Below are 18,393 nucleotides of genomic sequence, written 5' to 3'. Positions count from 1 at the left end.
GGGGGGTGAGTTGGGGGAGGTAAGCAGGTGACCTCTGAGGATGGCGGGTAGGTGGTCACCAGAAAGTGGAGACTGAAAGCCCTTCCCAAGGACATTCAAATTCAAAGTATTTTAGAATGCATGGCTGTTATGTGATGCAGACCAGCATACAGATGCTGACCACGTATGTCCACCACTCTCCCCAAGACCCCCCCCCCCCCTTCACAGGTATGCTGAAACCCAAGAAACAGATGGGCACATTTCTTTTCGCCTTTCAGTTAGACTTTCCTTCTCTGGCACATTAACCAACAAGAGGGACCACTTCTTAAATTGGCCCATAGGTGTTGCATGCAAAGGTAACTTTCACAGGCTGAGCAGGAAGCACCAGACTCAATGAAGACTTTTTGTCAGGCTCCCTCCCTCCTCCTGTCTTCTGTCTCTCCCCTTGGACAGAGAATCTAACATGTGCCCCAGTGAATTAATCAACCAGGGCAGAAATTAACAGTAGGGTGGATGCAGGGTTTCCCCCTTCATGTAAGACATCTAAGACATCCCCAGACTCACAGATTTGAAGTCTCCCAATAAGATCTGCCCCAAGAGTCACTTCAGAGGGCCTGAGTGTCTGAAACACATAACCAAGAGATACCCAATGGGAAAGAAAAGGCTGGTTAAGTTGGGCTGAGAATTTGTCTCGAGTTACCCATGGTTCTGACACTTTTACTTGGCTATTTGGCCCTTCTGCTGACCTAGAGAGCTGGAAATAGTATAAATCTCTGAGAAGTTTAGCAGTTGCTCCCCTTCCTCAGAGCAGAGACATTGGAGATGCTAAGCAGACTACATATCATAAAATGAGAGACCAGCTCAACACAGAGGGGGCTGTCCACCTCAAGGGGACATATTTGAGGGATGAAAGCAAGTAACCAATGTGCTTCTGGTCACTTTGTATCAAATATACATTTTTAAAAATTTGAGAATCAATGTTCCCTACTTTAATCTGCAATAAGAGCTTGGTCAACCAATGCAGTGACTCTGAAGTGTTCCTGCCATATTAAACCTCAGAGCTAAACATTTCCGGGTCAAGGGGGTGGCTTGTAGTGACACAAAGATATCCCAAGGGAGTAAAGCCAAATCAGCCTCAGATAACAAGAAATACACTATATGTCAATGCACGGCTACTGTGGACCAGGCCCATGTTCTTGGAGCCAGGAATGCCCACTACCCTGCAAAGCTCAACCAGGTCAACAACCACTTCAGAAGTACCTCATGATGTGAAGTGAGGTCACTACTTTAGGTCTCAGGTTTTTCCTTGGCTGAAAACTTCTAACCAGTTTAAGAAGTAGTCTTCCTCCTAATTCACAGAAAGAATTTAGTGTTATTAATTAGAACTCTTTTTAACAGAGGGGGCACGAGCCAGTCCCTTTCCTTACCACCTTCCGTAATAATTTAAAACATAAAAGGCAACATTTGCCTAGGGAATCTAATCTTCCCCCATACAAAAGTTAGTGGAGATGCAACATGGCAACCCATGGAAAGTTCCCTTGAGTCATGGTTGCAAGGACTTGTAACATTAGACCTTTAGCTGGAGTAGGGAATTTGCCAGGATGACATACCAATCAATATGGCAGCTCTGTTTGATCTCTACCCCCAGCTTCCCTTCATCACAAAACAAATTCACATGTAACTTGACCCATGGTTTTCTGGGCTCTGGTCCAGTAGTCAGTTTTGATAAATAGATTAGGCATTACAGTATTTACACTTTCATGGTATCAAGCAATACAAAACACAACCACAATAATGGTTACTGGCCTTCAAAAGCCATTACAACGAGCTTCCCTGATGGCGTCCACAGCTTGACAACAGCTGGTTCTTTTCTTAATGGGGTGGGGCTGAGGACAGGTAATAAGGATGCTGGGGGGGAGGGGATCAGAGAGTCACATGGAAAAACACTGATTTCAAAAATCTGTTATAATCAATAACATTAAATAGGAATAAAACCTTGTAATTATAGACACGCGCAACAATAACAAACATCCACATGACAGCAAAGCCAAGACTCCCAGGAATATCTGGTGCCCTATGTGGCACCAGATGCCTGTCACACCAGCCAGTGGTGATAGATGTCAGATAGGGTGTCTCAGCTATCAGTAAAAAAAAAAAAAAGAAGCCACCAGAAAATGTGCTGGTCCAGCCTGGGGCAGGGTGGCATGGAGAAAGAGCAGTTGAGAATCAGATATGACTTCAAGGTACTTTCCCTTCCCCTCCAGCTCCCTGACAGATTTCCATTTCAGTACAAACACAGATCTGTTTCCTGTATTCCTGTAGACAGACAAGAACAGAGTGGCCATGTCAGTTTGCAACAGAGTCAGTTTCCTCCCCCTAGAGGAGACTCAGAGAAATACAATCACAAGTGACCAGCCAGTTGTGACAGTGCAAGGACACATGCTCCTCATGCACGAGATGTCTGCAGACACAGGCTGTGTGAAGAATAGTGAATGTCAAATAAAAAGAGAAATGGGTCCATGTATGTCCAGGTCAGAAAGCCACTGGACGGTGAGGGTGGCTGGGGAAAACTAGTGTCGAGTGCAACCCAGGTCTTGAATATGATCCCACCCTTCTTAGGAAGGGCATGGAAAACAAGGAATCTTCAGAGGGTCTCAAACATCGCCTCCCACAGGAGGACTGGGATGTCAGCTTCAGTGACCATGGTCATCAATGGATGTTCTCAAAGGGCAAAGGGTCATGGGTTTAATTTAAATAAGGACATAGATGAGACACCATATTGGACAGATCACCACCCACAACAGAAAAGCTATTTGTAATCAGTCTTAGCTCCAGGGTGCAGAATGTAAATGTAGATATACAGACATCTATTTTACTGCGTATGACTCAGTAAGGAACTGCGGACACATGCCTCACTGTAACCCGCCGGCCACCGGGCGCCCCTGAGGCTATACTGTGGCCTGTGAGTCTTCATCTGAATTCCTGCCACCACTGCTCTTCCTGAGGCCTTTCCACGTGTAGCCCACAAACGTTGGGCTGATGGGCAAGTAGCTGAAGCATCGATATTTTTTGATAATGTTCATGCCAAATGGCAAATCGTAGGACTCCATGCCATCGAGTGACTTGTTCCCTTTGCCGACGCCCTTCTTCCACTTCCTGATTCCTCTTTCCTCTGGAGTACCTGTCACACATGCAAGTGCAGACAGACACACAGACACAAAAACAAGAGAATGTTGAGTTTAGCAGCTGACATAAAGACTCTTCAAAATATATTAGTCCACAGACCAGACCTGTCTGGGTGAGAGAGAAGAAACCCTGAGGAACTGCTGGTACTCAGTTACCCCCCTGAACCAAACAGAAAGTGAAGTGAAGTGCAGAGAAGCCCTCTTATTCCAGGGCTTTCCTCCCCCCACATTCTCAATTTTCACTGGTGAGGGTTGCCCAGGCCAGACCCTTCCCTTCCTGGGGCAATGTGTCAGCCTCCTAAATGGTTCTCCCATCCTTCCACCTTACCCCTGCCTCCAAATCTTTCTCTCTCCTCTTTTTTGGACCGAGAATGCCATGCTTATTTATTACCTTCCCCTTCACCCAAGTTAGTATGTCCTATACTACAGCTAGTTACTCCTGGCAACCATCCAAGAACATTTCTGTTCGTGTGAAAACCTTTTCCTGAATTTTTAGATTAGTGGTCCTTATACAATACTTGTCCTTTGATTACTGACCTATTTCAGTCAACATAAGGCCATCTAGGCTCATCTGTGTTACGAGGTGTTTTGTGGATTTACAATCACTATTCTTTAATGTTGTGTAGTATTCCACTGTGTGTATGTGTGTGCCATAGTTTATTTATCCATTCTTTCATTGGTGGGGATTTAGGTTATTTCCATCTTCTTTTTGCTTTCATGAACAGTGCTTTGATGAACATTGGTGTATATGGTGGTGGCTGGTGGTAACGGTGTGCCGTGGAGGCGGTTCCAACTCCTAGTGACCCTGTATAGGGTTTCCAAGGCTGTAAATCTTTACAGAAGCAGAAAGGCTCATCTTTCTCCCACAGAACGGCAGGTAGTTTTGAATTTCTGACCCTGAGGTTAGCAGCTAACTCGTAACCACTATGCTACCAGAACTCCTTTGGGTATCTATATTGTTGTTGCTAGGTGCCATCGAGTCAGTATCAACTCATAGCGACCTTGTGCACAGCAGAACAAAACACTGCCTGATCCTGGGCCAACCTCACTACTGTTGCCACACTTGAGTCCAACAATGCTGCCAACTTAGGTAAAGAGTTCATGGAAAATAGAATAGAAAGAAAATGCCGTTTTTCCCACAAACTTTTTGCAGCCTCCCTCATACATCTATTCATCATGGCTTATTTATCTCGGATATACACAACCTTGTTGCTATTGTTATCTGCCCCCTGGGATAACCACTGAGGTGGTTCCGACTCATACCAACACTGTATAGGGTTTCTGAGGAGTAGTCGGTGAACTGAAACTGCCAACTCTGCAGTTTTAAAAAGACTTTACAGTCCAGCGCATTAACCCACAGCATCACAACCAGGACTCCATATCCAACATATACAACACCAATTATCCTTAACAGTGTGCAGAAAATACGCAAATCTGACTTGGCAAAACATAGCTAAGTCTTCATCACACATACCACGCAATCCATCCCACACCAGGCACACCACCTACCTCAGGCCTACGCAGACACACAGAGGGTTTTACACTGCTCTGCTCAACCTTTGTGTTTGTGTGTGTGTGTTTGTGTGCACTTGTCCTGCTCCTGGGGGATTGGTCATCCAGTGGCTGCTCGTGACCACTTGGCCCCCTGACTGATGAGTCAGAGAGGAAATGCTGAGGAAGCAAGAGTCAGCAACTCCTAGGTTTCTTTGCACAAATCCTCCCAGCACAGACATCTGTGTTGGATACAGGATGTTATGGTCTGTGTTGTGTCCGCCTCTCTGTTGTTAAGTTAATGCAGCCAGGCCAGAGGTGGGTGGTCCTAAAACTAATCACTTCTGTGCTATCAAAAGATCAGAAGAGGCAGAGGCCCTGTCTCTATGTAAAAGAAAGCCAATGACTGCTGGTAGGCACCAGAAATTGAGGCAACAGATGTTGATTTGAAAAAATAAATTTATGTTCTTTAAAGCCCTGCTCCGGTGGTATTTCTGTTACAGCAGAACTAGGAAACCAAGGTAACAAGCTACCTAAAAACAGACTTCTGTACCTGAGCCCAGGTAACACGCTATATTTTGTGGTGGTGTTTACGAAGCTCATTATTTTCTTACAACTAAAGAACTTCCAGGAGTCCTGGTGTGTGTAGTATCATAGGGTAAGCACTCAACTTCAAGGTCGATTTCAACCGCAAAGTTGGTGGTTCAAACTCACCCGCTGCTCCTCAAAAACCCTATACAGGGTCACTATGAGTTGGAACCAACTCCATGGCACTGACCAACAACAAAGGACTTCCAGAAGAATAATCTGTGTTGGATAAAGTATAGTCAGAATGCTCCTTAGACATGTCATCAGAAGGAACCAGTCCCTGGAGAAGGACATCACGCTTGGTAAAGTAGAGGGTCAGTGAAAAGAGGAAGACCTTCAATGATATGAACTGACACAGTGGCTTAACGAAGGGTCCAAACATAGGAACAACTGTGAGGATGCTGCAAGACTGGGCAGTATTTTGTTCTGTTGTACATAGGGTTGTGGTGAGTTGGAGCTGACTTAACGGCACCTAATACCAACAAAGATAGGTTTTGCTGGTGTTTGAGCAACTCAGTTGATCTTTTACCTTCCATCTATTTGACTTCTGACTCTCCCTCTCAATTAGTTCTGGTTTAGGAGAGAAAGGGCTTGTTACTTATTAACCCTCTTAAATATAACACCTTCCATCAGTCATGCCTGTGCTTAGGGGAATTCTCAATCAAATCTTTAAACCCAAGAATAAGCATTACCTCTCCTGCCTGGAAGGCAGTCACCTGCCAGCACTATGTAACGGTACACCAAAGCCTCCTCTATGGACTGCGCAGGCCGGAAGGTGGCCCACTTCTCCTCCTAGGTCCACCAGTCCGTGCCGGGCACAAAATGCACCACGGAAGGAACAGGGTCCTTGTGCTGGAGAGAGCATGGCCTCCCTGTGCCTCTACTGTTGGTCCCGTTGACAGTCACGGTCTACCACACTACACTGCCTTTTGGTCTTGCAGTTGGCTGGGGGCCTGAGGGATGCCTCAGGATGCAAGAGAAAAGAGAACTTGAACATGCAGTGGAAAGCCCCAAAAGGTTGTGGAGAGTGGGCAGGCCGCTTTGGAGTGGATTCAAGGGATCTCAATGCCTGACCACTCTGTACAAGAAATTTATTCATTTTTAATAGGAAGTTGGCCACAAGAAAAACTTACTAGACAAAAAAAAAACACCACCAAAAGAACATCATAAGAAAGGGTTGAGAGTGTAATGTTCATCACTTTAGAAGACAATCTTTAATCAGCGGATGAGTTTTTAACTGATTTACTCTTTCTGCTTTCCATTTTTATTTGGCTAAATAAAAACTCACAAATACCACATACCTGGGATGGTGTTATCCAAAATAAAAGCCACGCAGCCTCCTACAAACATAGCAGTTGTGAGAAGAACATTCAACACTTGATCGATCCCTGTTATTCCTAAAAACAGAAACAAATGATAATGTATTATTGGTAGTCACTGAGTTGCATGGGGTGCAAACGTCTCAGGACGTGCGTGAGGACAGCAAATCACCACCACTAATGTTTTCAGATCTTTGGATCCATTGAGAGTTTCGGTTGCAGATGAAAATAATTCCAACTAAAAGACGGCTGTTGTAAAGGCTCTGGTAAGTAATAAAACAGCAAAACTATGTGAGGGATAAGGAATCAAACAAAGGTTTTCATTATTCTGAGTTTACATTTTTAGCTGCCTTTTAATTAGGAAATAGACTTGGGGGAGTAGTTTTAATCTTATAGTCCAGAAACAGAGGACCCTAGGACCAGCAAGGGAGAAGAACACAGGTGGAATGTGGGACCTTATCCAGAGAGGCAGTGACACCAGAGATGGAGGCAGAGATGGGGACATGCAGAGAGGGAGCAGCTGAGGACTCTAGAATCATGGGAAGAGAACGACTCAGAGCTGGCAGCCAGGAGACAGACTTGCAGAATATGCCCTTTGGTTGTTTAAATTATTATATATGCCTGAGTGCTTTTGTGTACAACCCTCACCCACCCCCTCCCCAAAATTAAATGATAACACACATGTTCAAAAGTGCCAGTAAACACACATCTTAGTAATTTTAACAAAGTAAATATGCAAGTACCCACCATGCAACTGAAAAGAAAGTAGGCTACGTACAGTACCCCAGACACTGGCCTCAGTCTTTCTCAATCTGTTACTTCTCCTTTCCTCTTGTCTAAATGCACACTGCCTTGATTCCAAACATTCTGTGTGCACTTTATGTGGCTTTGAACTTTGTATAAATGGACTTAAATACATGTTGTTTTAAAATACATGCTTCCTTTACTTTTGTGATTTATCCATTTTTTGAATGTACTTGCATTTCAGTTATTTTCCTTACAGTGTCCATTGGAATATAAATAAATTTTAGGACTATAGCAACTTTTACCCATTTTGTGGTTGAAAAACATTGGTAGTTCCTCTAATTTGGGGTTATTAAACATTTTTATAGATATGGAAAAAAAACCCACATAATGATCTCCACTTCAGCATTTGTTCCAAATCAAGTATCAACAGCAACAGCTGTCACTTGGGATGGTCCCTCCTTGGTTCATTCTTGATGACACTGGGGGCTAGGTAACAATGAAGGAGTTAACAAGGCTCATCCTGAGTGCTCTTAGCTATCATCCCTGAAGGAAAACATGAATTCCAACACATTACATATTTAAATACTTGGGGAAATCCACAGGTTTTCCAGAGAGGCATTCTCCCAAAGACACGGTTCCAGTAAAGATACCACCACACCCACATCAAGTCCTCACACTTGCTGGCTATGTGGAACTGCAGAAAAGTTTCCAGATACACAGTAGCAAAGTGAGGTGTGGAAGACAGACACAGATTGCTCATCAGAACAATTCCTGGAGCTCGGGTCCTCTCCAACTGTGGTTCTAGCTCCCCCTCGGATTTCAGATCAGCTTTCCTTACCTGTGACAAGAGGGTTCTGTCTGAGGTAACTAGGAAGGACGAGTCCAAAGAAGATCGAAAATCCAAGCACAAAGAGGTTTCGGGAAGAATTTAAATCGATGAACTGCAGGTTTGAGAGTCCAACAGCTGTGATCATCCCTAAAGAGAAAAACACCAGTTCACTAGTGTCTGGTTACAGATATCCCTTGGCTGTGGAAAGCAGACTACCTGCACTGCCCCTTCTCCTCCCTCAGAAACAAGCCAGGAGACCAGCACAGTGATATACACTGTAACTACCCTGGGTCTCTGAACCAGACGGCCTTTGGCCTATACGCCCTTTGGGTTTATCACAGGGGCAAGAAGTCCACACGGTCATAGCTTGTTCCTGCAGATGGTGGGTTTGAACCAATAACCTATAGGTCTGCAGTCAAGTGCTTAACCACTGCACCACCAGACCCCTACTATTAGAAATCTAGTCAGGAAGGCTCGGCATCGAGGAAATAAAATCTCACCAAACAGAGTGCAGAAGAGGGCTCCCAGCACAGGATCGGGAAGGGAGGCGAAGAGGGCACTGAATTTCCCCACCATGCCCAGTGCCAGCATCAGGGCCGCCCCGTACTGTATCACCCGGCGGCTGCCCACCTGGAAGACATAAGCAGAGGGCAGAGGTGCTCACTGGATGGTCTTCCAGAGACATGAACCTCCCAGAGCACGACAAAGAGGAGGAACCAGTTCCCAGGAAACAAGACCAGCCTCAGTTGTTCATGGCAACTCCATGCAGAATGCGATCATGGTGATCTAAAGGGTTTGCACTGCCTAATTTTTGAAGTGGTTCGCCAGGCCTTTCTTCCTAGTCTGTTTCAGTCTGGAAGCGCTGTGGAAACCTGTTCAGCATCACAGCAGCATGAAGGTTCCACTGACAATGGGACCTGGGTCTCCTCTACAGAAGGTGGGAGTTCTACCAGCAAGCCACCAAAATCTCATTGTTGTTAGTGCCACTGAGTTGATTGATTCTTAGTGACCCTGCATAGGGTTCCCAAGAAGTGGCTAGTGGGTTTGAAATTAGCAGTCCAATGCTTATCTTACGGCACCACACCAAAATCTAGATGACTTGTATTTAGTCTCACTTCAGCATGAGTATGGGATTCAACATGAAATTACCATAAACCACTAGAATGATTTATAAAGATTATTCCTCTTTTTCCATCCCTGCCCCATCCTCTGAAGCTGGCTCTGCTCTTTTTGGTGGTGGTTCGGCCTCAGCTTCCACACTGGGGTGATGCACTTAGGTTCCCGGTCTCTAGTGACATCCCACATTCACCGAGGGAGTCTATGGCATCTCAGAAGCATATTGTAAGAGCTAACTTTTCTCACCATGCACCAAGGGAATGCACCCTAAAGAACTTCAGCCTCACCTTTCCCCATACCCTAAATCAGACAAAGCCCCAAGACAGCTGGTGAACCACCCCTCTTGAGTTTAAGTCTTCATGGTCTCTTGTGTCTGTGAAGGGTGGCCAAGAGTAGAAGTCACAGAACAGAAGTCCTAAATAGGTTACTGGTTCATATGTCTGCCCCACTTCTAGCTGTGTAACCAGGGCCTCTCTGGGCCTCAGGAGTCTCATATCTAAAAAGGATTTGGTTTTGATTTGAAAACTACATGAGATAGTGAGTATCCAATGGTTTCTAAGGTACCTGGCAAACAGTAAGCTATCTGATAGCCTCCCGCCTGGTCCTGCTGTCTCTGCTTCACCACCTACCCTCAGCACCAGCAGCTGTAAAGTCCAGCCTAGAATTCCCTATGGACAGGCACCATCCCATTTGCTCTACGGTTCAGTTCACAATTGCGGAGCCCACGAGACTTGAGAGACTTTTTGCTCCAAATCCCACTTCAAAACAGCTGTGGGTGTTGGGTGTTGCTGGGTCCCAAGGGACTTGAAGGGAGAGCCACTGGCTCATTAAAAAGCACTGACATGGTGCCTTTTCATAGTAAGTTGGCATTGTTCAAATTTTAATCCAGTTATCTCCCAATATCATGTGTTAGGAGGAAGCCCGAAGGACCACTACTTACTACTCCCTCTGGTGGCCCAGGTGAAGTGCTCTAGAGGGTGCAGGAAGGGAGGTGTTTTTCTCCATCAACAACAATTTCTGTGGTTAGCTGCCAGGGAGTGGACCCCCGACTCGTGGTGACCTCATGTGCAACAGAACTAAATGCTGCCCTGTCCCGGGCCATCTCATGATCTTTGCAGCCTGAGTCACCATGCTCCCTCGGGTTTTCACTGACTGATTTACAAGTTCCCAGGCGACAATTTTACACTTATTGCAGCGGTTTCTCATACACCTACCCCATCATTGCACAGGGTTCATTTGCCTGTTTTGACAACAGAGTGATTGTGACAACACTAATCTACACCTGGCTGAAGTGGTCAATGCCCCCTCCGTATTTCCTAGGATCTCATTATCATTTCTCTTTCTTGATTTATTATTGTTGTTGAGAATATATACAATATACGGGGCAAAACATACACCAATTCAACAGTTCCTAGCTGGCACAATTCAGTGACACTGATAACATTCTTCGACTTGTATAACCATTCCTAGCCTCCTTTTCTGAGTTCTTCCTCATTCACATTGACTCATTGCCCACTATGGTTTCTGCTCTTAGACTTGCTCCTGTCACGTTGATTCCATGTGGTGGTGGTGTTAAAGTGCAATCAAGTGAGTTCCGACTCACAGCGACCCTGTGTAGTGCCGCACCAGGACTCCCTTGATCCTATAGTTCTTAAAAAAGCACAGTGCCCAATGCAAATGCTCTTGTGGTTTGTTTTTAACTGTTGCAATTAAGTGCCATCCAGTCGCTTCCAAGTCATAGTGACCCTTTACTGTGTTTCCAAAGAGAGGCTGTGGGTTTGAAACACCAACCTTATGGGTAAGCAGTCCAATGCTTATCCTACAGCGCCATACCAGCTCAACTATTGTTTGGTTTTAAAAAGACTTCAGGGGCTATTTTTGGTCTATGTTTTAAGGATTCTTTCAGGGCAACAGTTTAAGGGTTTCATCCTTTGGCTCCAAATGTCTGGTGACTGTATGAGAATCTAAGATTCTAGTCTGCATTTTCTCCCTTTTACCAGGATTCAATCTACAAAATCTTTGAACAAACTGTTCAGTCATGGTAGCCAGGCACCGTCCAGTTCTCACAGAGGCATTCAGCCACACATTTCCACATCTGCCTCCTATACATACCTAACCTTTCCTCTGTGACTCTAGGAGAAGTACCGGTGTGGCGCTGTAATACACACTGACTACTAACTGAAAGGATGGCAGTTCAAACCTACCAGCTGCTCCTTGGAAACCTATACAGGGTTGAGTCAGAACGACACTCCTAAACAATAATAGTTGTTCCAGGCAAATGAGACCAACTGTAACGCCTTAAATGTCAGGTTTCATTGGTTGATTTTTAAAAGTGAATCACCAGGCCTTTCCTCCCAGTCTTAGTTTGAAAGCTTTGTTGAAACCTGTTCAGTGTCATAGCGACACACAAGTCACCACTGAAAAGATGGCGCACTGGTTGGGAATTGAAGCCAGATCTCCCACAGAGAAGGTGAGCACTCAATCACAGAACCCCAAAGCCTATTACTACATTTTCACTAGGACATCTGACTGGGGATTAGTAACCTGGGTGGCCTGCCAACTCCTGAGAAACTAACAAACAAGGCAGGCAGGCACTGTGTGAGCGGGAACCCCTTGCACGGGGATCTATAATCAAGAAGGATAAGCTTGGTATTTGGTTTCTTTTCATCTGGTTACAGGACATGGCATAGAGATGTCTCTGGAAATCTACCCACCTAATTTTACCAATGTCAAAAGGTCTCAAAAACTTCCAGGCTCACCCCAAGTTCTCAGAACACAGTGCTCAGATGAGTGTGGGTGGCGATTCACACAGTCATAAAAGGGGATGAGGGGTGGGGGCAGCAATGCAACCATCATGAATTATGTAATTACAACACAGGCACACGGAGCTGTTGTAGTCCTCAGCATTATGGCTGGAAGGATTTCATCTGATGAGGCTAGCAGCAGGCACCTTCTCTGGTAGCTGTGTTTGGGGTGGGGCAATCCCAGGTCTGTGTGTCTGAGTTTGGGGTGGCATAGGAAGGAAAAGCTAGGACTCAGGCCCTAAACCTGAGCGATTCACTGATTTATTCTATCTGCTAGATTTCCACATCAGATTTCATTTGAAAAAGGGATTCTAATGCTAAGGTTTGAAAACTATGTTAACTCACTGGTGTAAGACTGATTTATTTTCTGGCAATGAGTGGGATCATCTCTCATCTAGAGCCAGTGACAATTCCTATCCAGTCTCCCTCCTCTGCTTCCCACTCTCATCACAGCATCCAAAGTGACCCTAAGAAAATCCAAACTGGGTCCCTTTCCTAGGGTGCCTGTTCGTGGCCTGTGTGTCGTGTGACCCAGCCTCAGTCCTTGCGTGGGCCTCACCTGCTCCCACCCTTGCTCTCTCTCTTCCCGCCACACTGGACTCCATGCTGTCCTTCAATATTCCAGGCCCACTCCCATGTCAGTGGCTGTGCCCTGGCTGCCACTTCCGGCCTCTGCTCAATGCCATCTTCTCAACTAGGCCTCCAGACCTTTTTATGAACACTCACCACCACCCAAAACACGCCCAACTGTTTTCTTCATAGTACTTAATAGTCTGAAGGAGCTCTGGTAGCATAGTGGCTACGAATTGGGCTGCGAACCTCAGGGTCAGCAGTTCGAAACTACCTGCTGTTTCGTGGGAGAAAGATGAGGCTTTCTGCTCCCGTAAAGATTTACAGCCTCGGAAACCCTGTACAGGGTCACTATGCATTGGAACCGACTGCACGGCACATAACAACAACCACAACAGCTTATAGTCAGCACACTGTGTCCTGTTATGGACTTAATATGTTCACTGTCTATTGTTTGTCGTCCCCTGCTGGAATATAAGCTCCATGAAGACAAAGATCTTTTTCTTTTTTTAATCACTGATTAAGCCAAGTGCTTGCAAGAACAGCCTGGTATCAGACCAGTGCATACTAAATGTTTGCAGAATGCACCAGGGAAAGGACAGTAAGTGGGTGCCTCCCTACCCAGGCTGAGCCAAGGGAGATCTCTAAATCAGCACCACAAAACCCCTCAAAGAAAAGAATCAGAGTCCTATCCTTTAAAAACAAAGCAATGCAATGGATCGAATCGATCAAAGCAAAGGACACTTAGCGGCCCAACCAGGCAATGAGAGAAGTAATTTACCTTGGTGATTCCCAGCACTCCAATGTTGGGACTGGAGGAAGTTGAGCCATTCCCAGTTCCAAAGACACCGTCAAGGACACAGGAGATGCCCTCCACAAAAATCCCCCTAAAATGTGAAGAAAGGAAAGAGAAACATTCACCCAAGGGAGGGAACCCCCTGAAATGTACTGAGTGTTTGGGGGCCAGAAGTGTGGTCTGTGAGCTGCAGACTCAGCTCCCCCGGGGAGAGGCTAGAAATGCAGACTCCCAGGCCCCTCCCCGAATCTACTGAATCAGAACCTGCATTTGTTCAGGTGTCCCCATGCCCGTACATCCTTGAGGAGCCACTCTCTAAATCACACATTAGATGAAGGTTTTCTAAAATCATTCCTAATTAAAAGGAAGCACTTTAGCCAGAAAATAGCCATTTGTTTGGGATCTAACAGAAACGTGTTAGATACGACTCCAATGAGATTAAATGTATTGGTTTGATTCCTATTAAAATTTACTTTCAGCAGAAAGGAAATACCTTACAGTTCAATATAAGCATGAACATTTTCAAAAGAGTCTATATACGAGGGGGCTTATTAAAGTCTGTGGAAAAAAATAATTATAGTATCTTTTCACAAACTTTTAGAAGCCCCTTCATGTAAGTAACTAAATCATATGCAATCGCTCCCTTTGAGAAAGACATAAAACCCAGGACTTAAAGTCCCCTAACAGCCACACTAAGAAATCAGGCCCCCGGCTCCACACACATCCCCCTTGGGGGTGCAGAAGCTTGTTAGGAAGCTGGAGGCACCTGGACCTTTCCCTCTGTCCCCTCCACAGGGTCCAGTTCACTCGTGGCACCCAGAAGCTAAAAGACCACACAGGTCATAAAAGCTCATGAGTCTACAGATCTCATTTATTCCTGCTCTTCTTGTTCTTATTTATATAAACTGCAGTTGTGAATAGTTATATAACGCCTACTCTTATGAACAAATTGGGGAAATGTAATATCTAAACAGGCATAACCTCAAGTGACACTCAATTCCGACTCACAGCATGGCGTCCCTATCCCTATGTGTCTCAGAGTAGAACTACACTCCGTAGGGCTTCTTATGGCTGGTTTTTTTGGAATTAGATGGCCAGGCCTGTCTCCAGTGGTGCCTCTAGATAGACCTGAACCTCCAGTCTTTCAGTTAGCAAGCAGGTATGTTAACTGTTTGCACCCTCAGGGCACTCCAAAATGACACAAAACCAAGGGAAGGACAATGGCTGGATGGGCATTCATGAGCTGAAGGTTTACTGTGATCTTACAGAGATTATCTAATTGAAGTGTTGTAAGGAAGGGCGGGTAGGACTACTGCTTGTTTTAAGGATAAGGAAAATGAGACCAAAATCATGGAGTGACTTGTCCAAAGACAAAGAGTCACTCTGCTGCCTTCGTGCTTTCATGCTGACGCTCTCTGTACCTTCTCTGAGATGATGGAACCTCAGAGCTGAGATGATGGAACCTCCTTCCTCCTGGAGCATACCTGTTGATAGCATGGATGGGAGGTGGCGGGGCGCAGGACAGCCGCGCACAGGCATAGTAGTCACCGATGGACTCGATGATGCTGGCCACAACCGCGCTGAGCATACCAATGACGCCAGCGGCAGAGACGGTGGGCAGGCCCCACTGAACTAAGATGGAAACAACATGGAGTCCTTATTACTTTCCCGTGGAGCAGCCAAAGTAACTGAGACTATGACAGCTCATTTTTCAACCACTGAGTTGTGGTTAACTTGTGATTAACCTTGTGGTTATTGGCCACTTAACCTACTCAACCACCAGGGCCCCTACACATTTTAAAGCCATAAATCTTTTTGGATAAAAATAGTCTGAGGCGCTTTCACTGCTCGAATGAACAAAGTACCTGCACCTTCTTTCTTTGAACAATTACTTAGCATACACCAAGTACAGAGCATGGCGGAAGAGGATGGATAAAATATTCTCTCTCACACAAGAGCAATGCTGTAGTCTGGGGAACAGGACACACTGAGAAAGATCTAGTCAGTGTGTAACAGCTAAACGTTACACACAAACTACCAAAGCTATGTAATGAGAGACCATAGGTTTGAATTCAGGAAAAGCTGGTCAGTGCCTGTGTTTGGAAAGCCTGGGGAAGGGTTCAAAGATGTGGTGGGTGTGGAGCTGCACCTCGGAGGAGGGGGCAGGTCTCAGGGGCATCAGTAGATGGGTAAAGCCAAGAACAAGGGGAGGGAGGTGTCACAGAAGGGACCAGCATGGATTTGGGAGAGAAAGATGTCAGAGTAAGATGTGCAGAATATGCCGGGCATGTGTCTGAGGGCAGAATTCTTGCCAAGGGTTCTTTTACCCCGTGCAGCCCTCAGCAAGAGCTGGGCAGGCTCTGTGCCATCAGCAACATGCTTGCCCAACACCTTAATTCAGGTTGGTTTTAATGGACTTTTCTGGTTCAGATGTCATCTTTATCAAAGTTTGTGTTTTCTAAGTAGCCTTTAATACTGTTCACGTGCAGATTGTGGTTACATTCTCCTAAGCTGACTTTTCAGGGGTCATTTTAACATTTATTATGTTTTGTTTTTTATTTTCTCATCCTCCTTACTCTCTGTTTGCTTATCTATAGTTGTTGATTTTGATGTTTGAGATTTTTATCCAATTGACTTTCACATTTTAAATTTATCATCAGAATTTCTGATCCATTTTCCATCTCCCATGTGTTACTAGGAGTCCTGGTGTGGTGTTGTAGCATAGGCAGTGGACCACAAATTTGGTTTGAACTGCAAAGTCGGTGGTTCAAACTCACCCAGATGCTCCTTTGAAACCATATGGGATCATTATGAGTCAGAACCAGCTTGACAGCACTTTACATGTTTTCACAACTTTTAATCTTATATCTGTTCATTTGCGTACCATTTGAAAGTGAACCTTTACTTTGTTCCTCTACAACAAGGTCTTGCAGTCTCAGCACCAGTAATATTTGGAGTCATAAATTTGAATTTTGCTCCAGCAATCAGTACTGCTAATAACCAACACAGGTAATTCTTAGCACACTACAAATTGAGAACCACTGCTCTGGAGATTTGAAAATAAGTCTCTGGAGTAAGCCAAATCAGCAGCGTTCGTAAGCTCACACTCCTCCAGCTCTTGGGCGGTAAGATTTTGGAGCTATGGTGATACACCAGCTCACAGCATTAAGGGTGTGCTGTCTGGAGCCTCCTTACCTCCTGCCCTGTGAGGTCCTGGAGGCAGTGTCTCTGTCTCAGTCTCATCAACAGTTGCTTCTCCTGACAACCTACCGTGTCTCTACTTTCTCAGAGCTCCATGGCAACCAGCTCCAGGGCCCCCTGTGCATAAATTCCCCCTACCTGCCCTCCTCACCTCACTCCTGATTTTGTTCTCATCTCATTTTTTTTAAAGTATGATAAGATAAACACAACATGGAATAGGCCATTTTAACCATTTTCTAGAGTACACTTTGTTGTTAAGTGCTGTCGAGTTGGTTCCAACCCATAGAGACCCTGTATAGGGCTTCTGAGGAGCATCTGGTGAGCTTGAACCACCAACTTTGCAGTTCTAAAGGCTTTGCAGTCTGGCACATTAGCCCACAGCACCACACTAGGTAGTATTAATCACACTCACAAACTCTTTCACCATCTTAAACAGAATAATGACATTTAATCTCAAGTTAGAAGCTTAGGAGCCATCTTAAGTCATTTTTGTCTAGAAAAAGGAGAAGACGAGAAAGACGGCAGACTAGGCAGAAAGGCTGTGGGGGCTCCCTGCAGCATGGATACGGAAAACGGATGAGATAGATACAGAGACTGGTCCTGGCACAGAGATCCAGTGGAAGGGATAGAAAAGTAGATCAAGCACGCACTGGAAGACAGAGTTGAACAGGTCAAGCAAAACATGAAGTGACTGGAGAGCAGTGGTGGCTGACGGGACATGCCGCAGCCATCTTGAAAGTTCATGAATGACTTCAGATGAGAACACATATTCGTGTTACAGAAACCTACTGTGGCTCACAGAGACAAACGTGCAGTTTCATTTTATTTTTTTTTCCAACCGGCATACAACACCAGGGATTCTCTCGCTTTCCAGGTGGTTGGAGCTACTCAAGAGGCTGTGAGTCCCAGGGAGAAGCTATGTACAATAACCCAAGTAGGGCAGTCTCTGATCCAAATCAGCAAAGTCGATCCTGGCCAGTTCTGAACTAGCTCTCACTAAAGGAGGGGACTGAACAGACATGTGGGATACAGTAAAAAAGGGGGGAAGAAAAGAGGTGAGCAATCTGTGTGGGCCCATCTGGTATAGCATGGACATTTTGAACTTTCTCAGGTGGCTGTGAAGGCAAGAAACCAGTAGGTAGCTCATCACACTGCTTACTGGCAGAGAGAAAGCCACTGACTTTCTTTTTTTTTGCTATGTGGGCTGTTTGTTTGTTTTCCTTCTTCTTCCATCACATGACAGGAGAACTGTGGTCATACAGCCAAGCCACAATCATACCCTCTAAAACCCCATCAATTGGGCAAGAGCCAATACCAGCTGCTGTACACCAGAGCAATGACTACAACCAACATCAGCTAAATCCACTGTGCATTGAACTGTATGAACAATGAACAGAGAACCTCATCTCCTGATCACACCCACCAGGAGGCAATTGATGAGTGTGCCTAAGAATACGCCAACATCCATCCATCAGCTTAATACAAATACAAGACCATCACAATACCTAGACAGTTGCATTAACATGAAGAAACAAAACAGAATAGTTCAAATTACTAAGAGGAAGAGCTAGAAAATGCTTTTGAAGAAGAAAAGGTACTGGAACTATCTGAAAAAGAATTCAGGATAATGATATTGAGGATACATCCAATTATTTCACAGAAAGACTAAGGAAAACAAGAATTCAGAAAAGTGCTCCTGGAACAGTCAAACAAAATAGATACAGCATACAAGACAAAACAAAACCTGCAAATAGAAATCCAGAAGGTC

At 45.1% G+C, this 18,393-nt stretch overlaps 1 protein-coding gene across 1 annotated transcript in view; it reads right to left on the bottom strand.

Annotated features, from left to right (window-relative positions):
- Window positions 1–2,824: 2,824 nt before the first annotated feature.
- SLC23A2 (solute carrier family 23 (ascorbic acid transporter), member 2) overlaps window positions 2,825–18,393 on the bottom strand; it is an 80,807-nt gene continuing 65,238 nt past the window's right edge. Inside the window, exons 10-15 of the mRNA XM_006870411.1 lie at window positions 14,909–15,056; window positions 13,410–13,515; window positions 8,639–8,768; window positions 8,148–8,285; window positions 6,545–6,640; window positions 2,825–3,160 (exon numbers count right to left, since the gene is read on the bottom strand). Coding sequence (XP_006870473.1) covers window positions 2,928–3,160; window positions 6,545–6,640; window positions 8,148–8,285; window positions 8,639–8,768; window positions 13,410–13,515; window positions 14,909–15,056 — 851 coding nt within the window. The 3' untranslated portion in view covers window positions 2,825–2,927. The remainder of the gene's footprint in view (window positions 3,161–6,544; window positions 6,641–8,147; window positions 8,286–8,638; window positions 8,769–13,409; window positions 13,516–14,908; window positions 15,057–18,393) is intronic.

This window comes from Chrysochloris asiatica, unplaced genomic scaffold (genome assembly GCF_000296735.1).
Source record: "Chrysochloris asiatica unplaced genomic scaffold, ChrAsi1.0 scaffold00141, whole genome shotgun sequence".
In the NCBI taxonomy this organism is placed as follows: domain Eukaryota; kingdom Metazoa; phylum Chordata; class Mammalia; order Afrosoricida; family Chrysochloridae; genus Chrysochloris; species Chrysochloris asiatica.
Note: the sequence above shows the minus strand (reverse complement) of the source record. Positions and strands in the feature narration are given on the sequence as shown.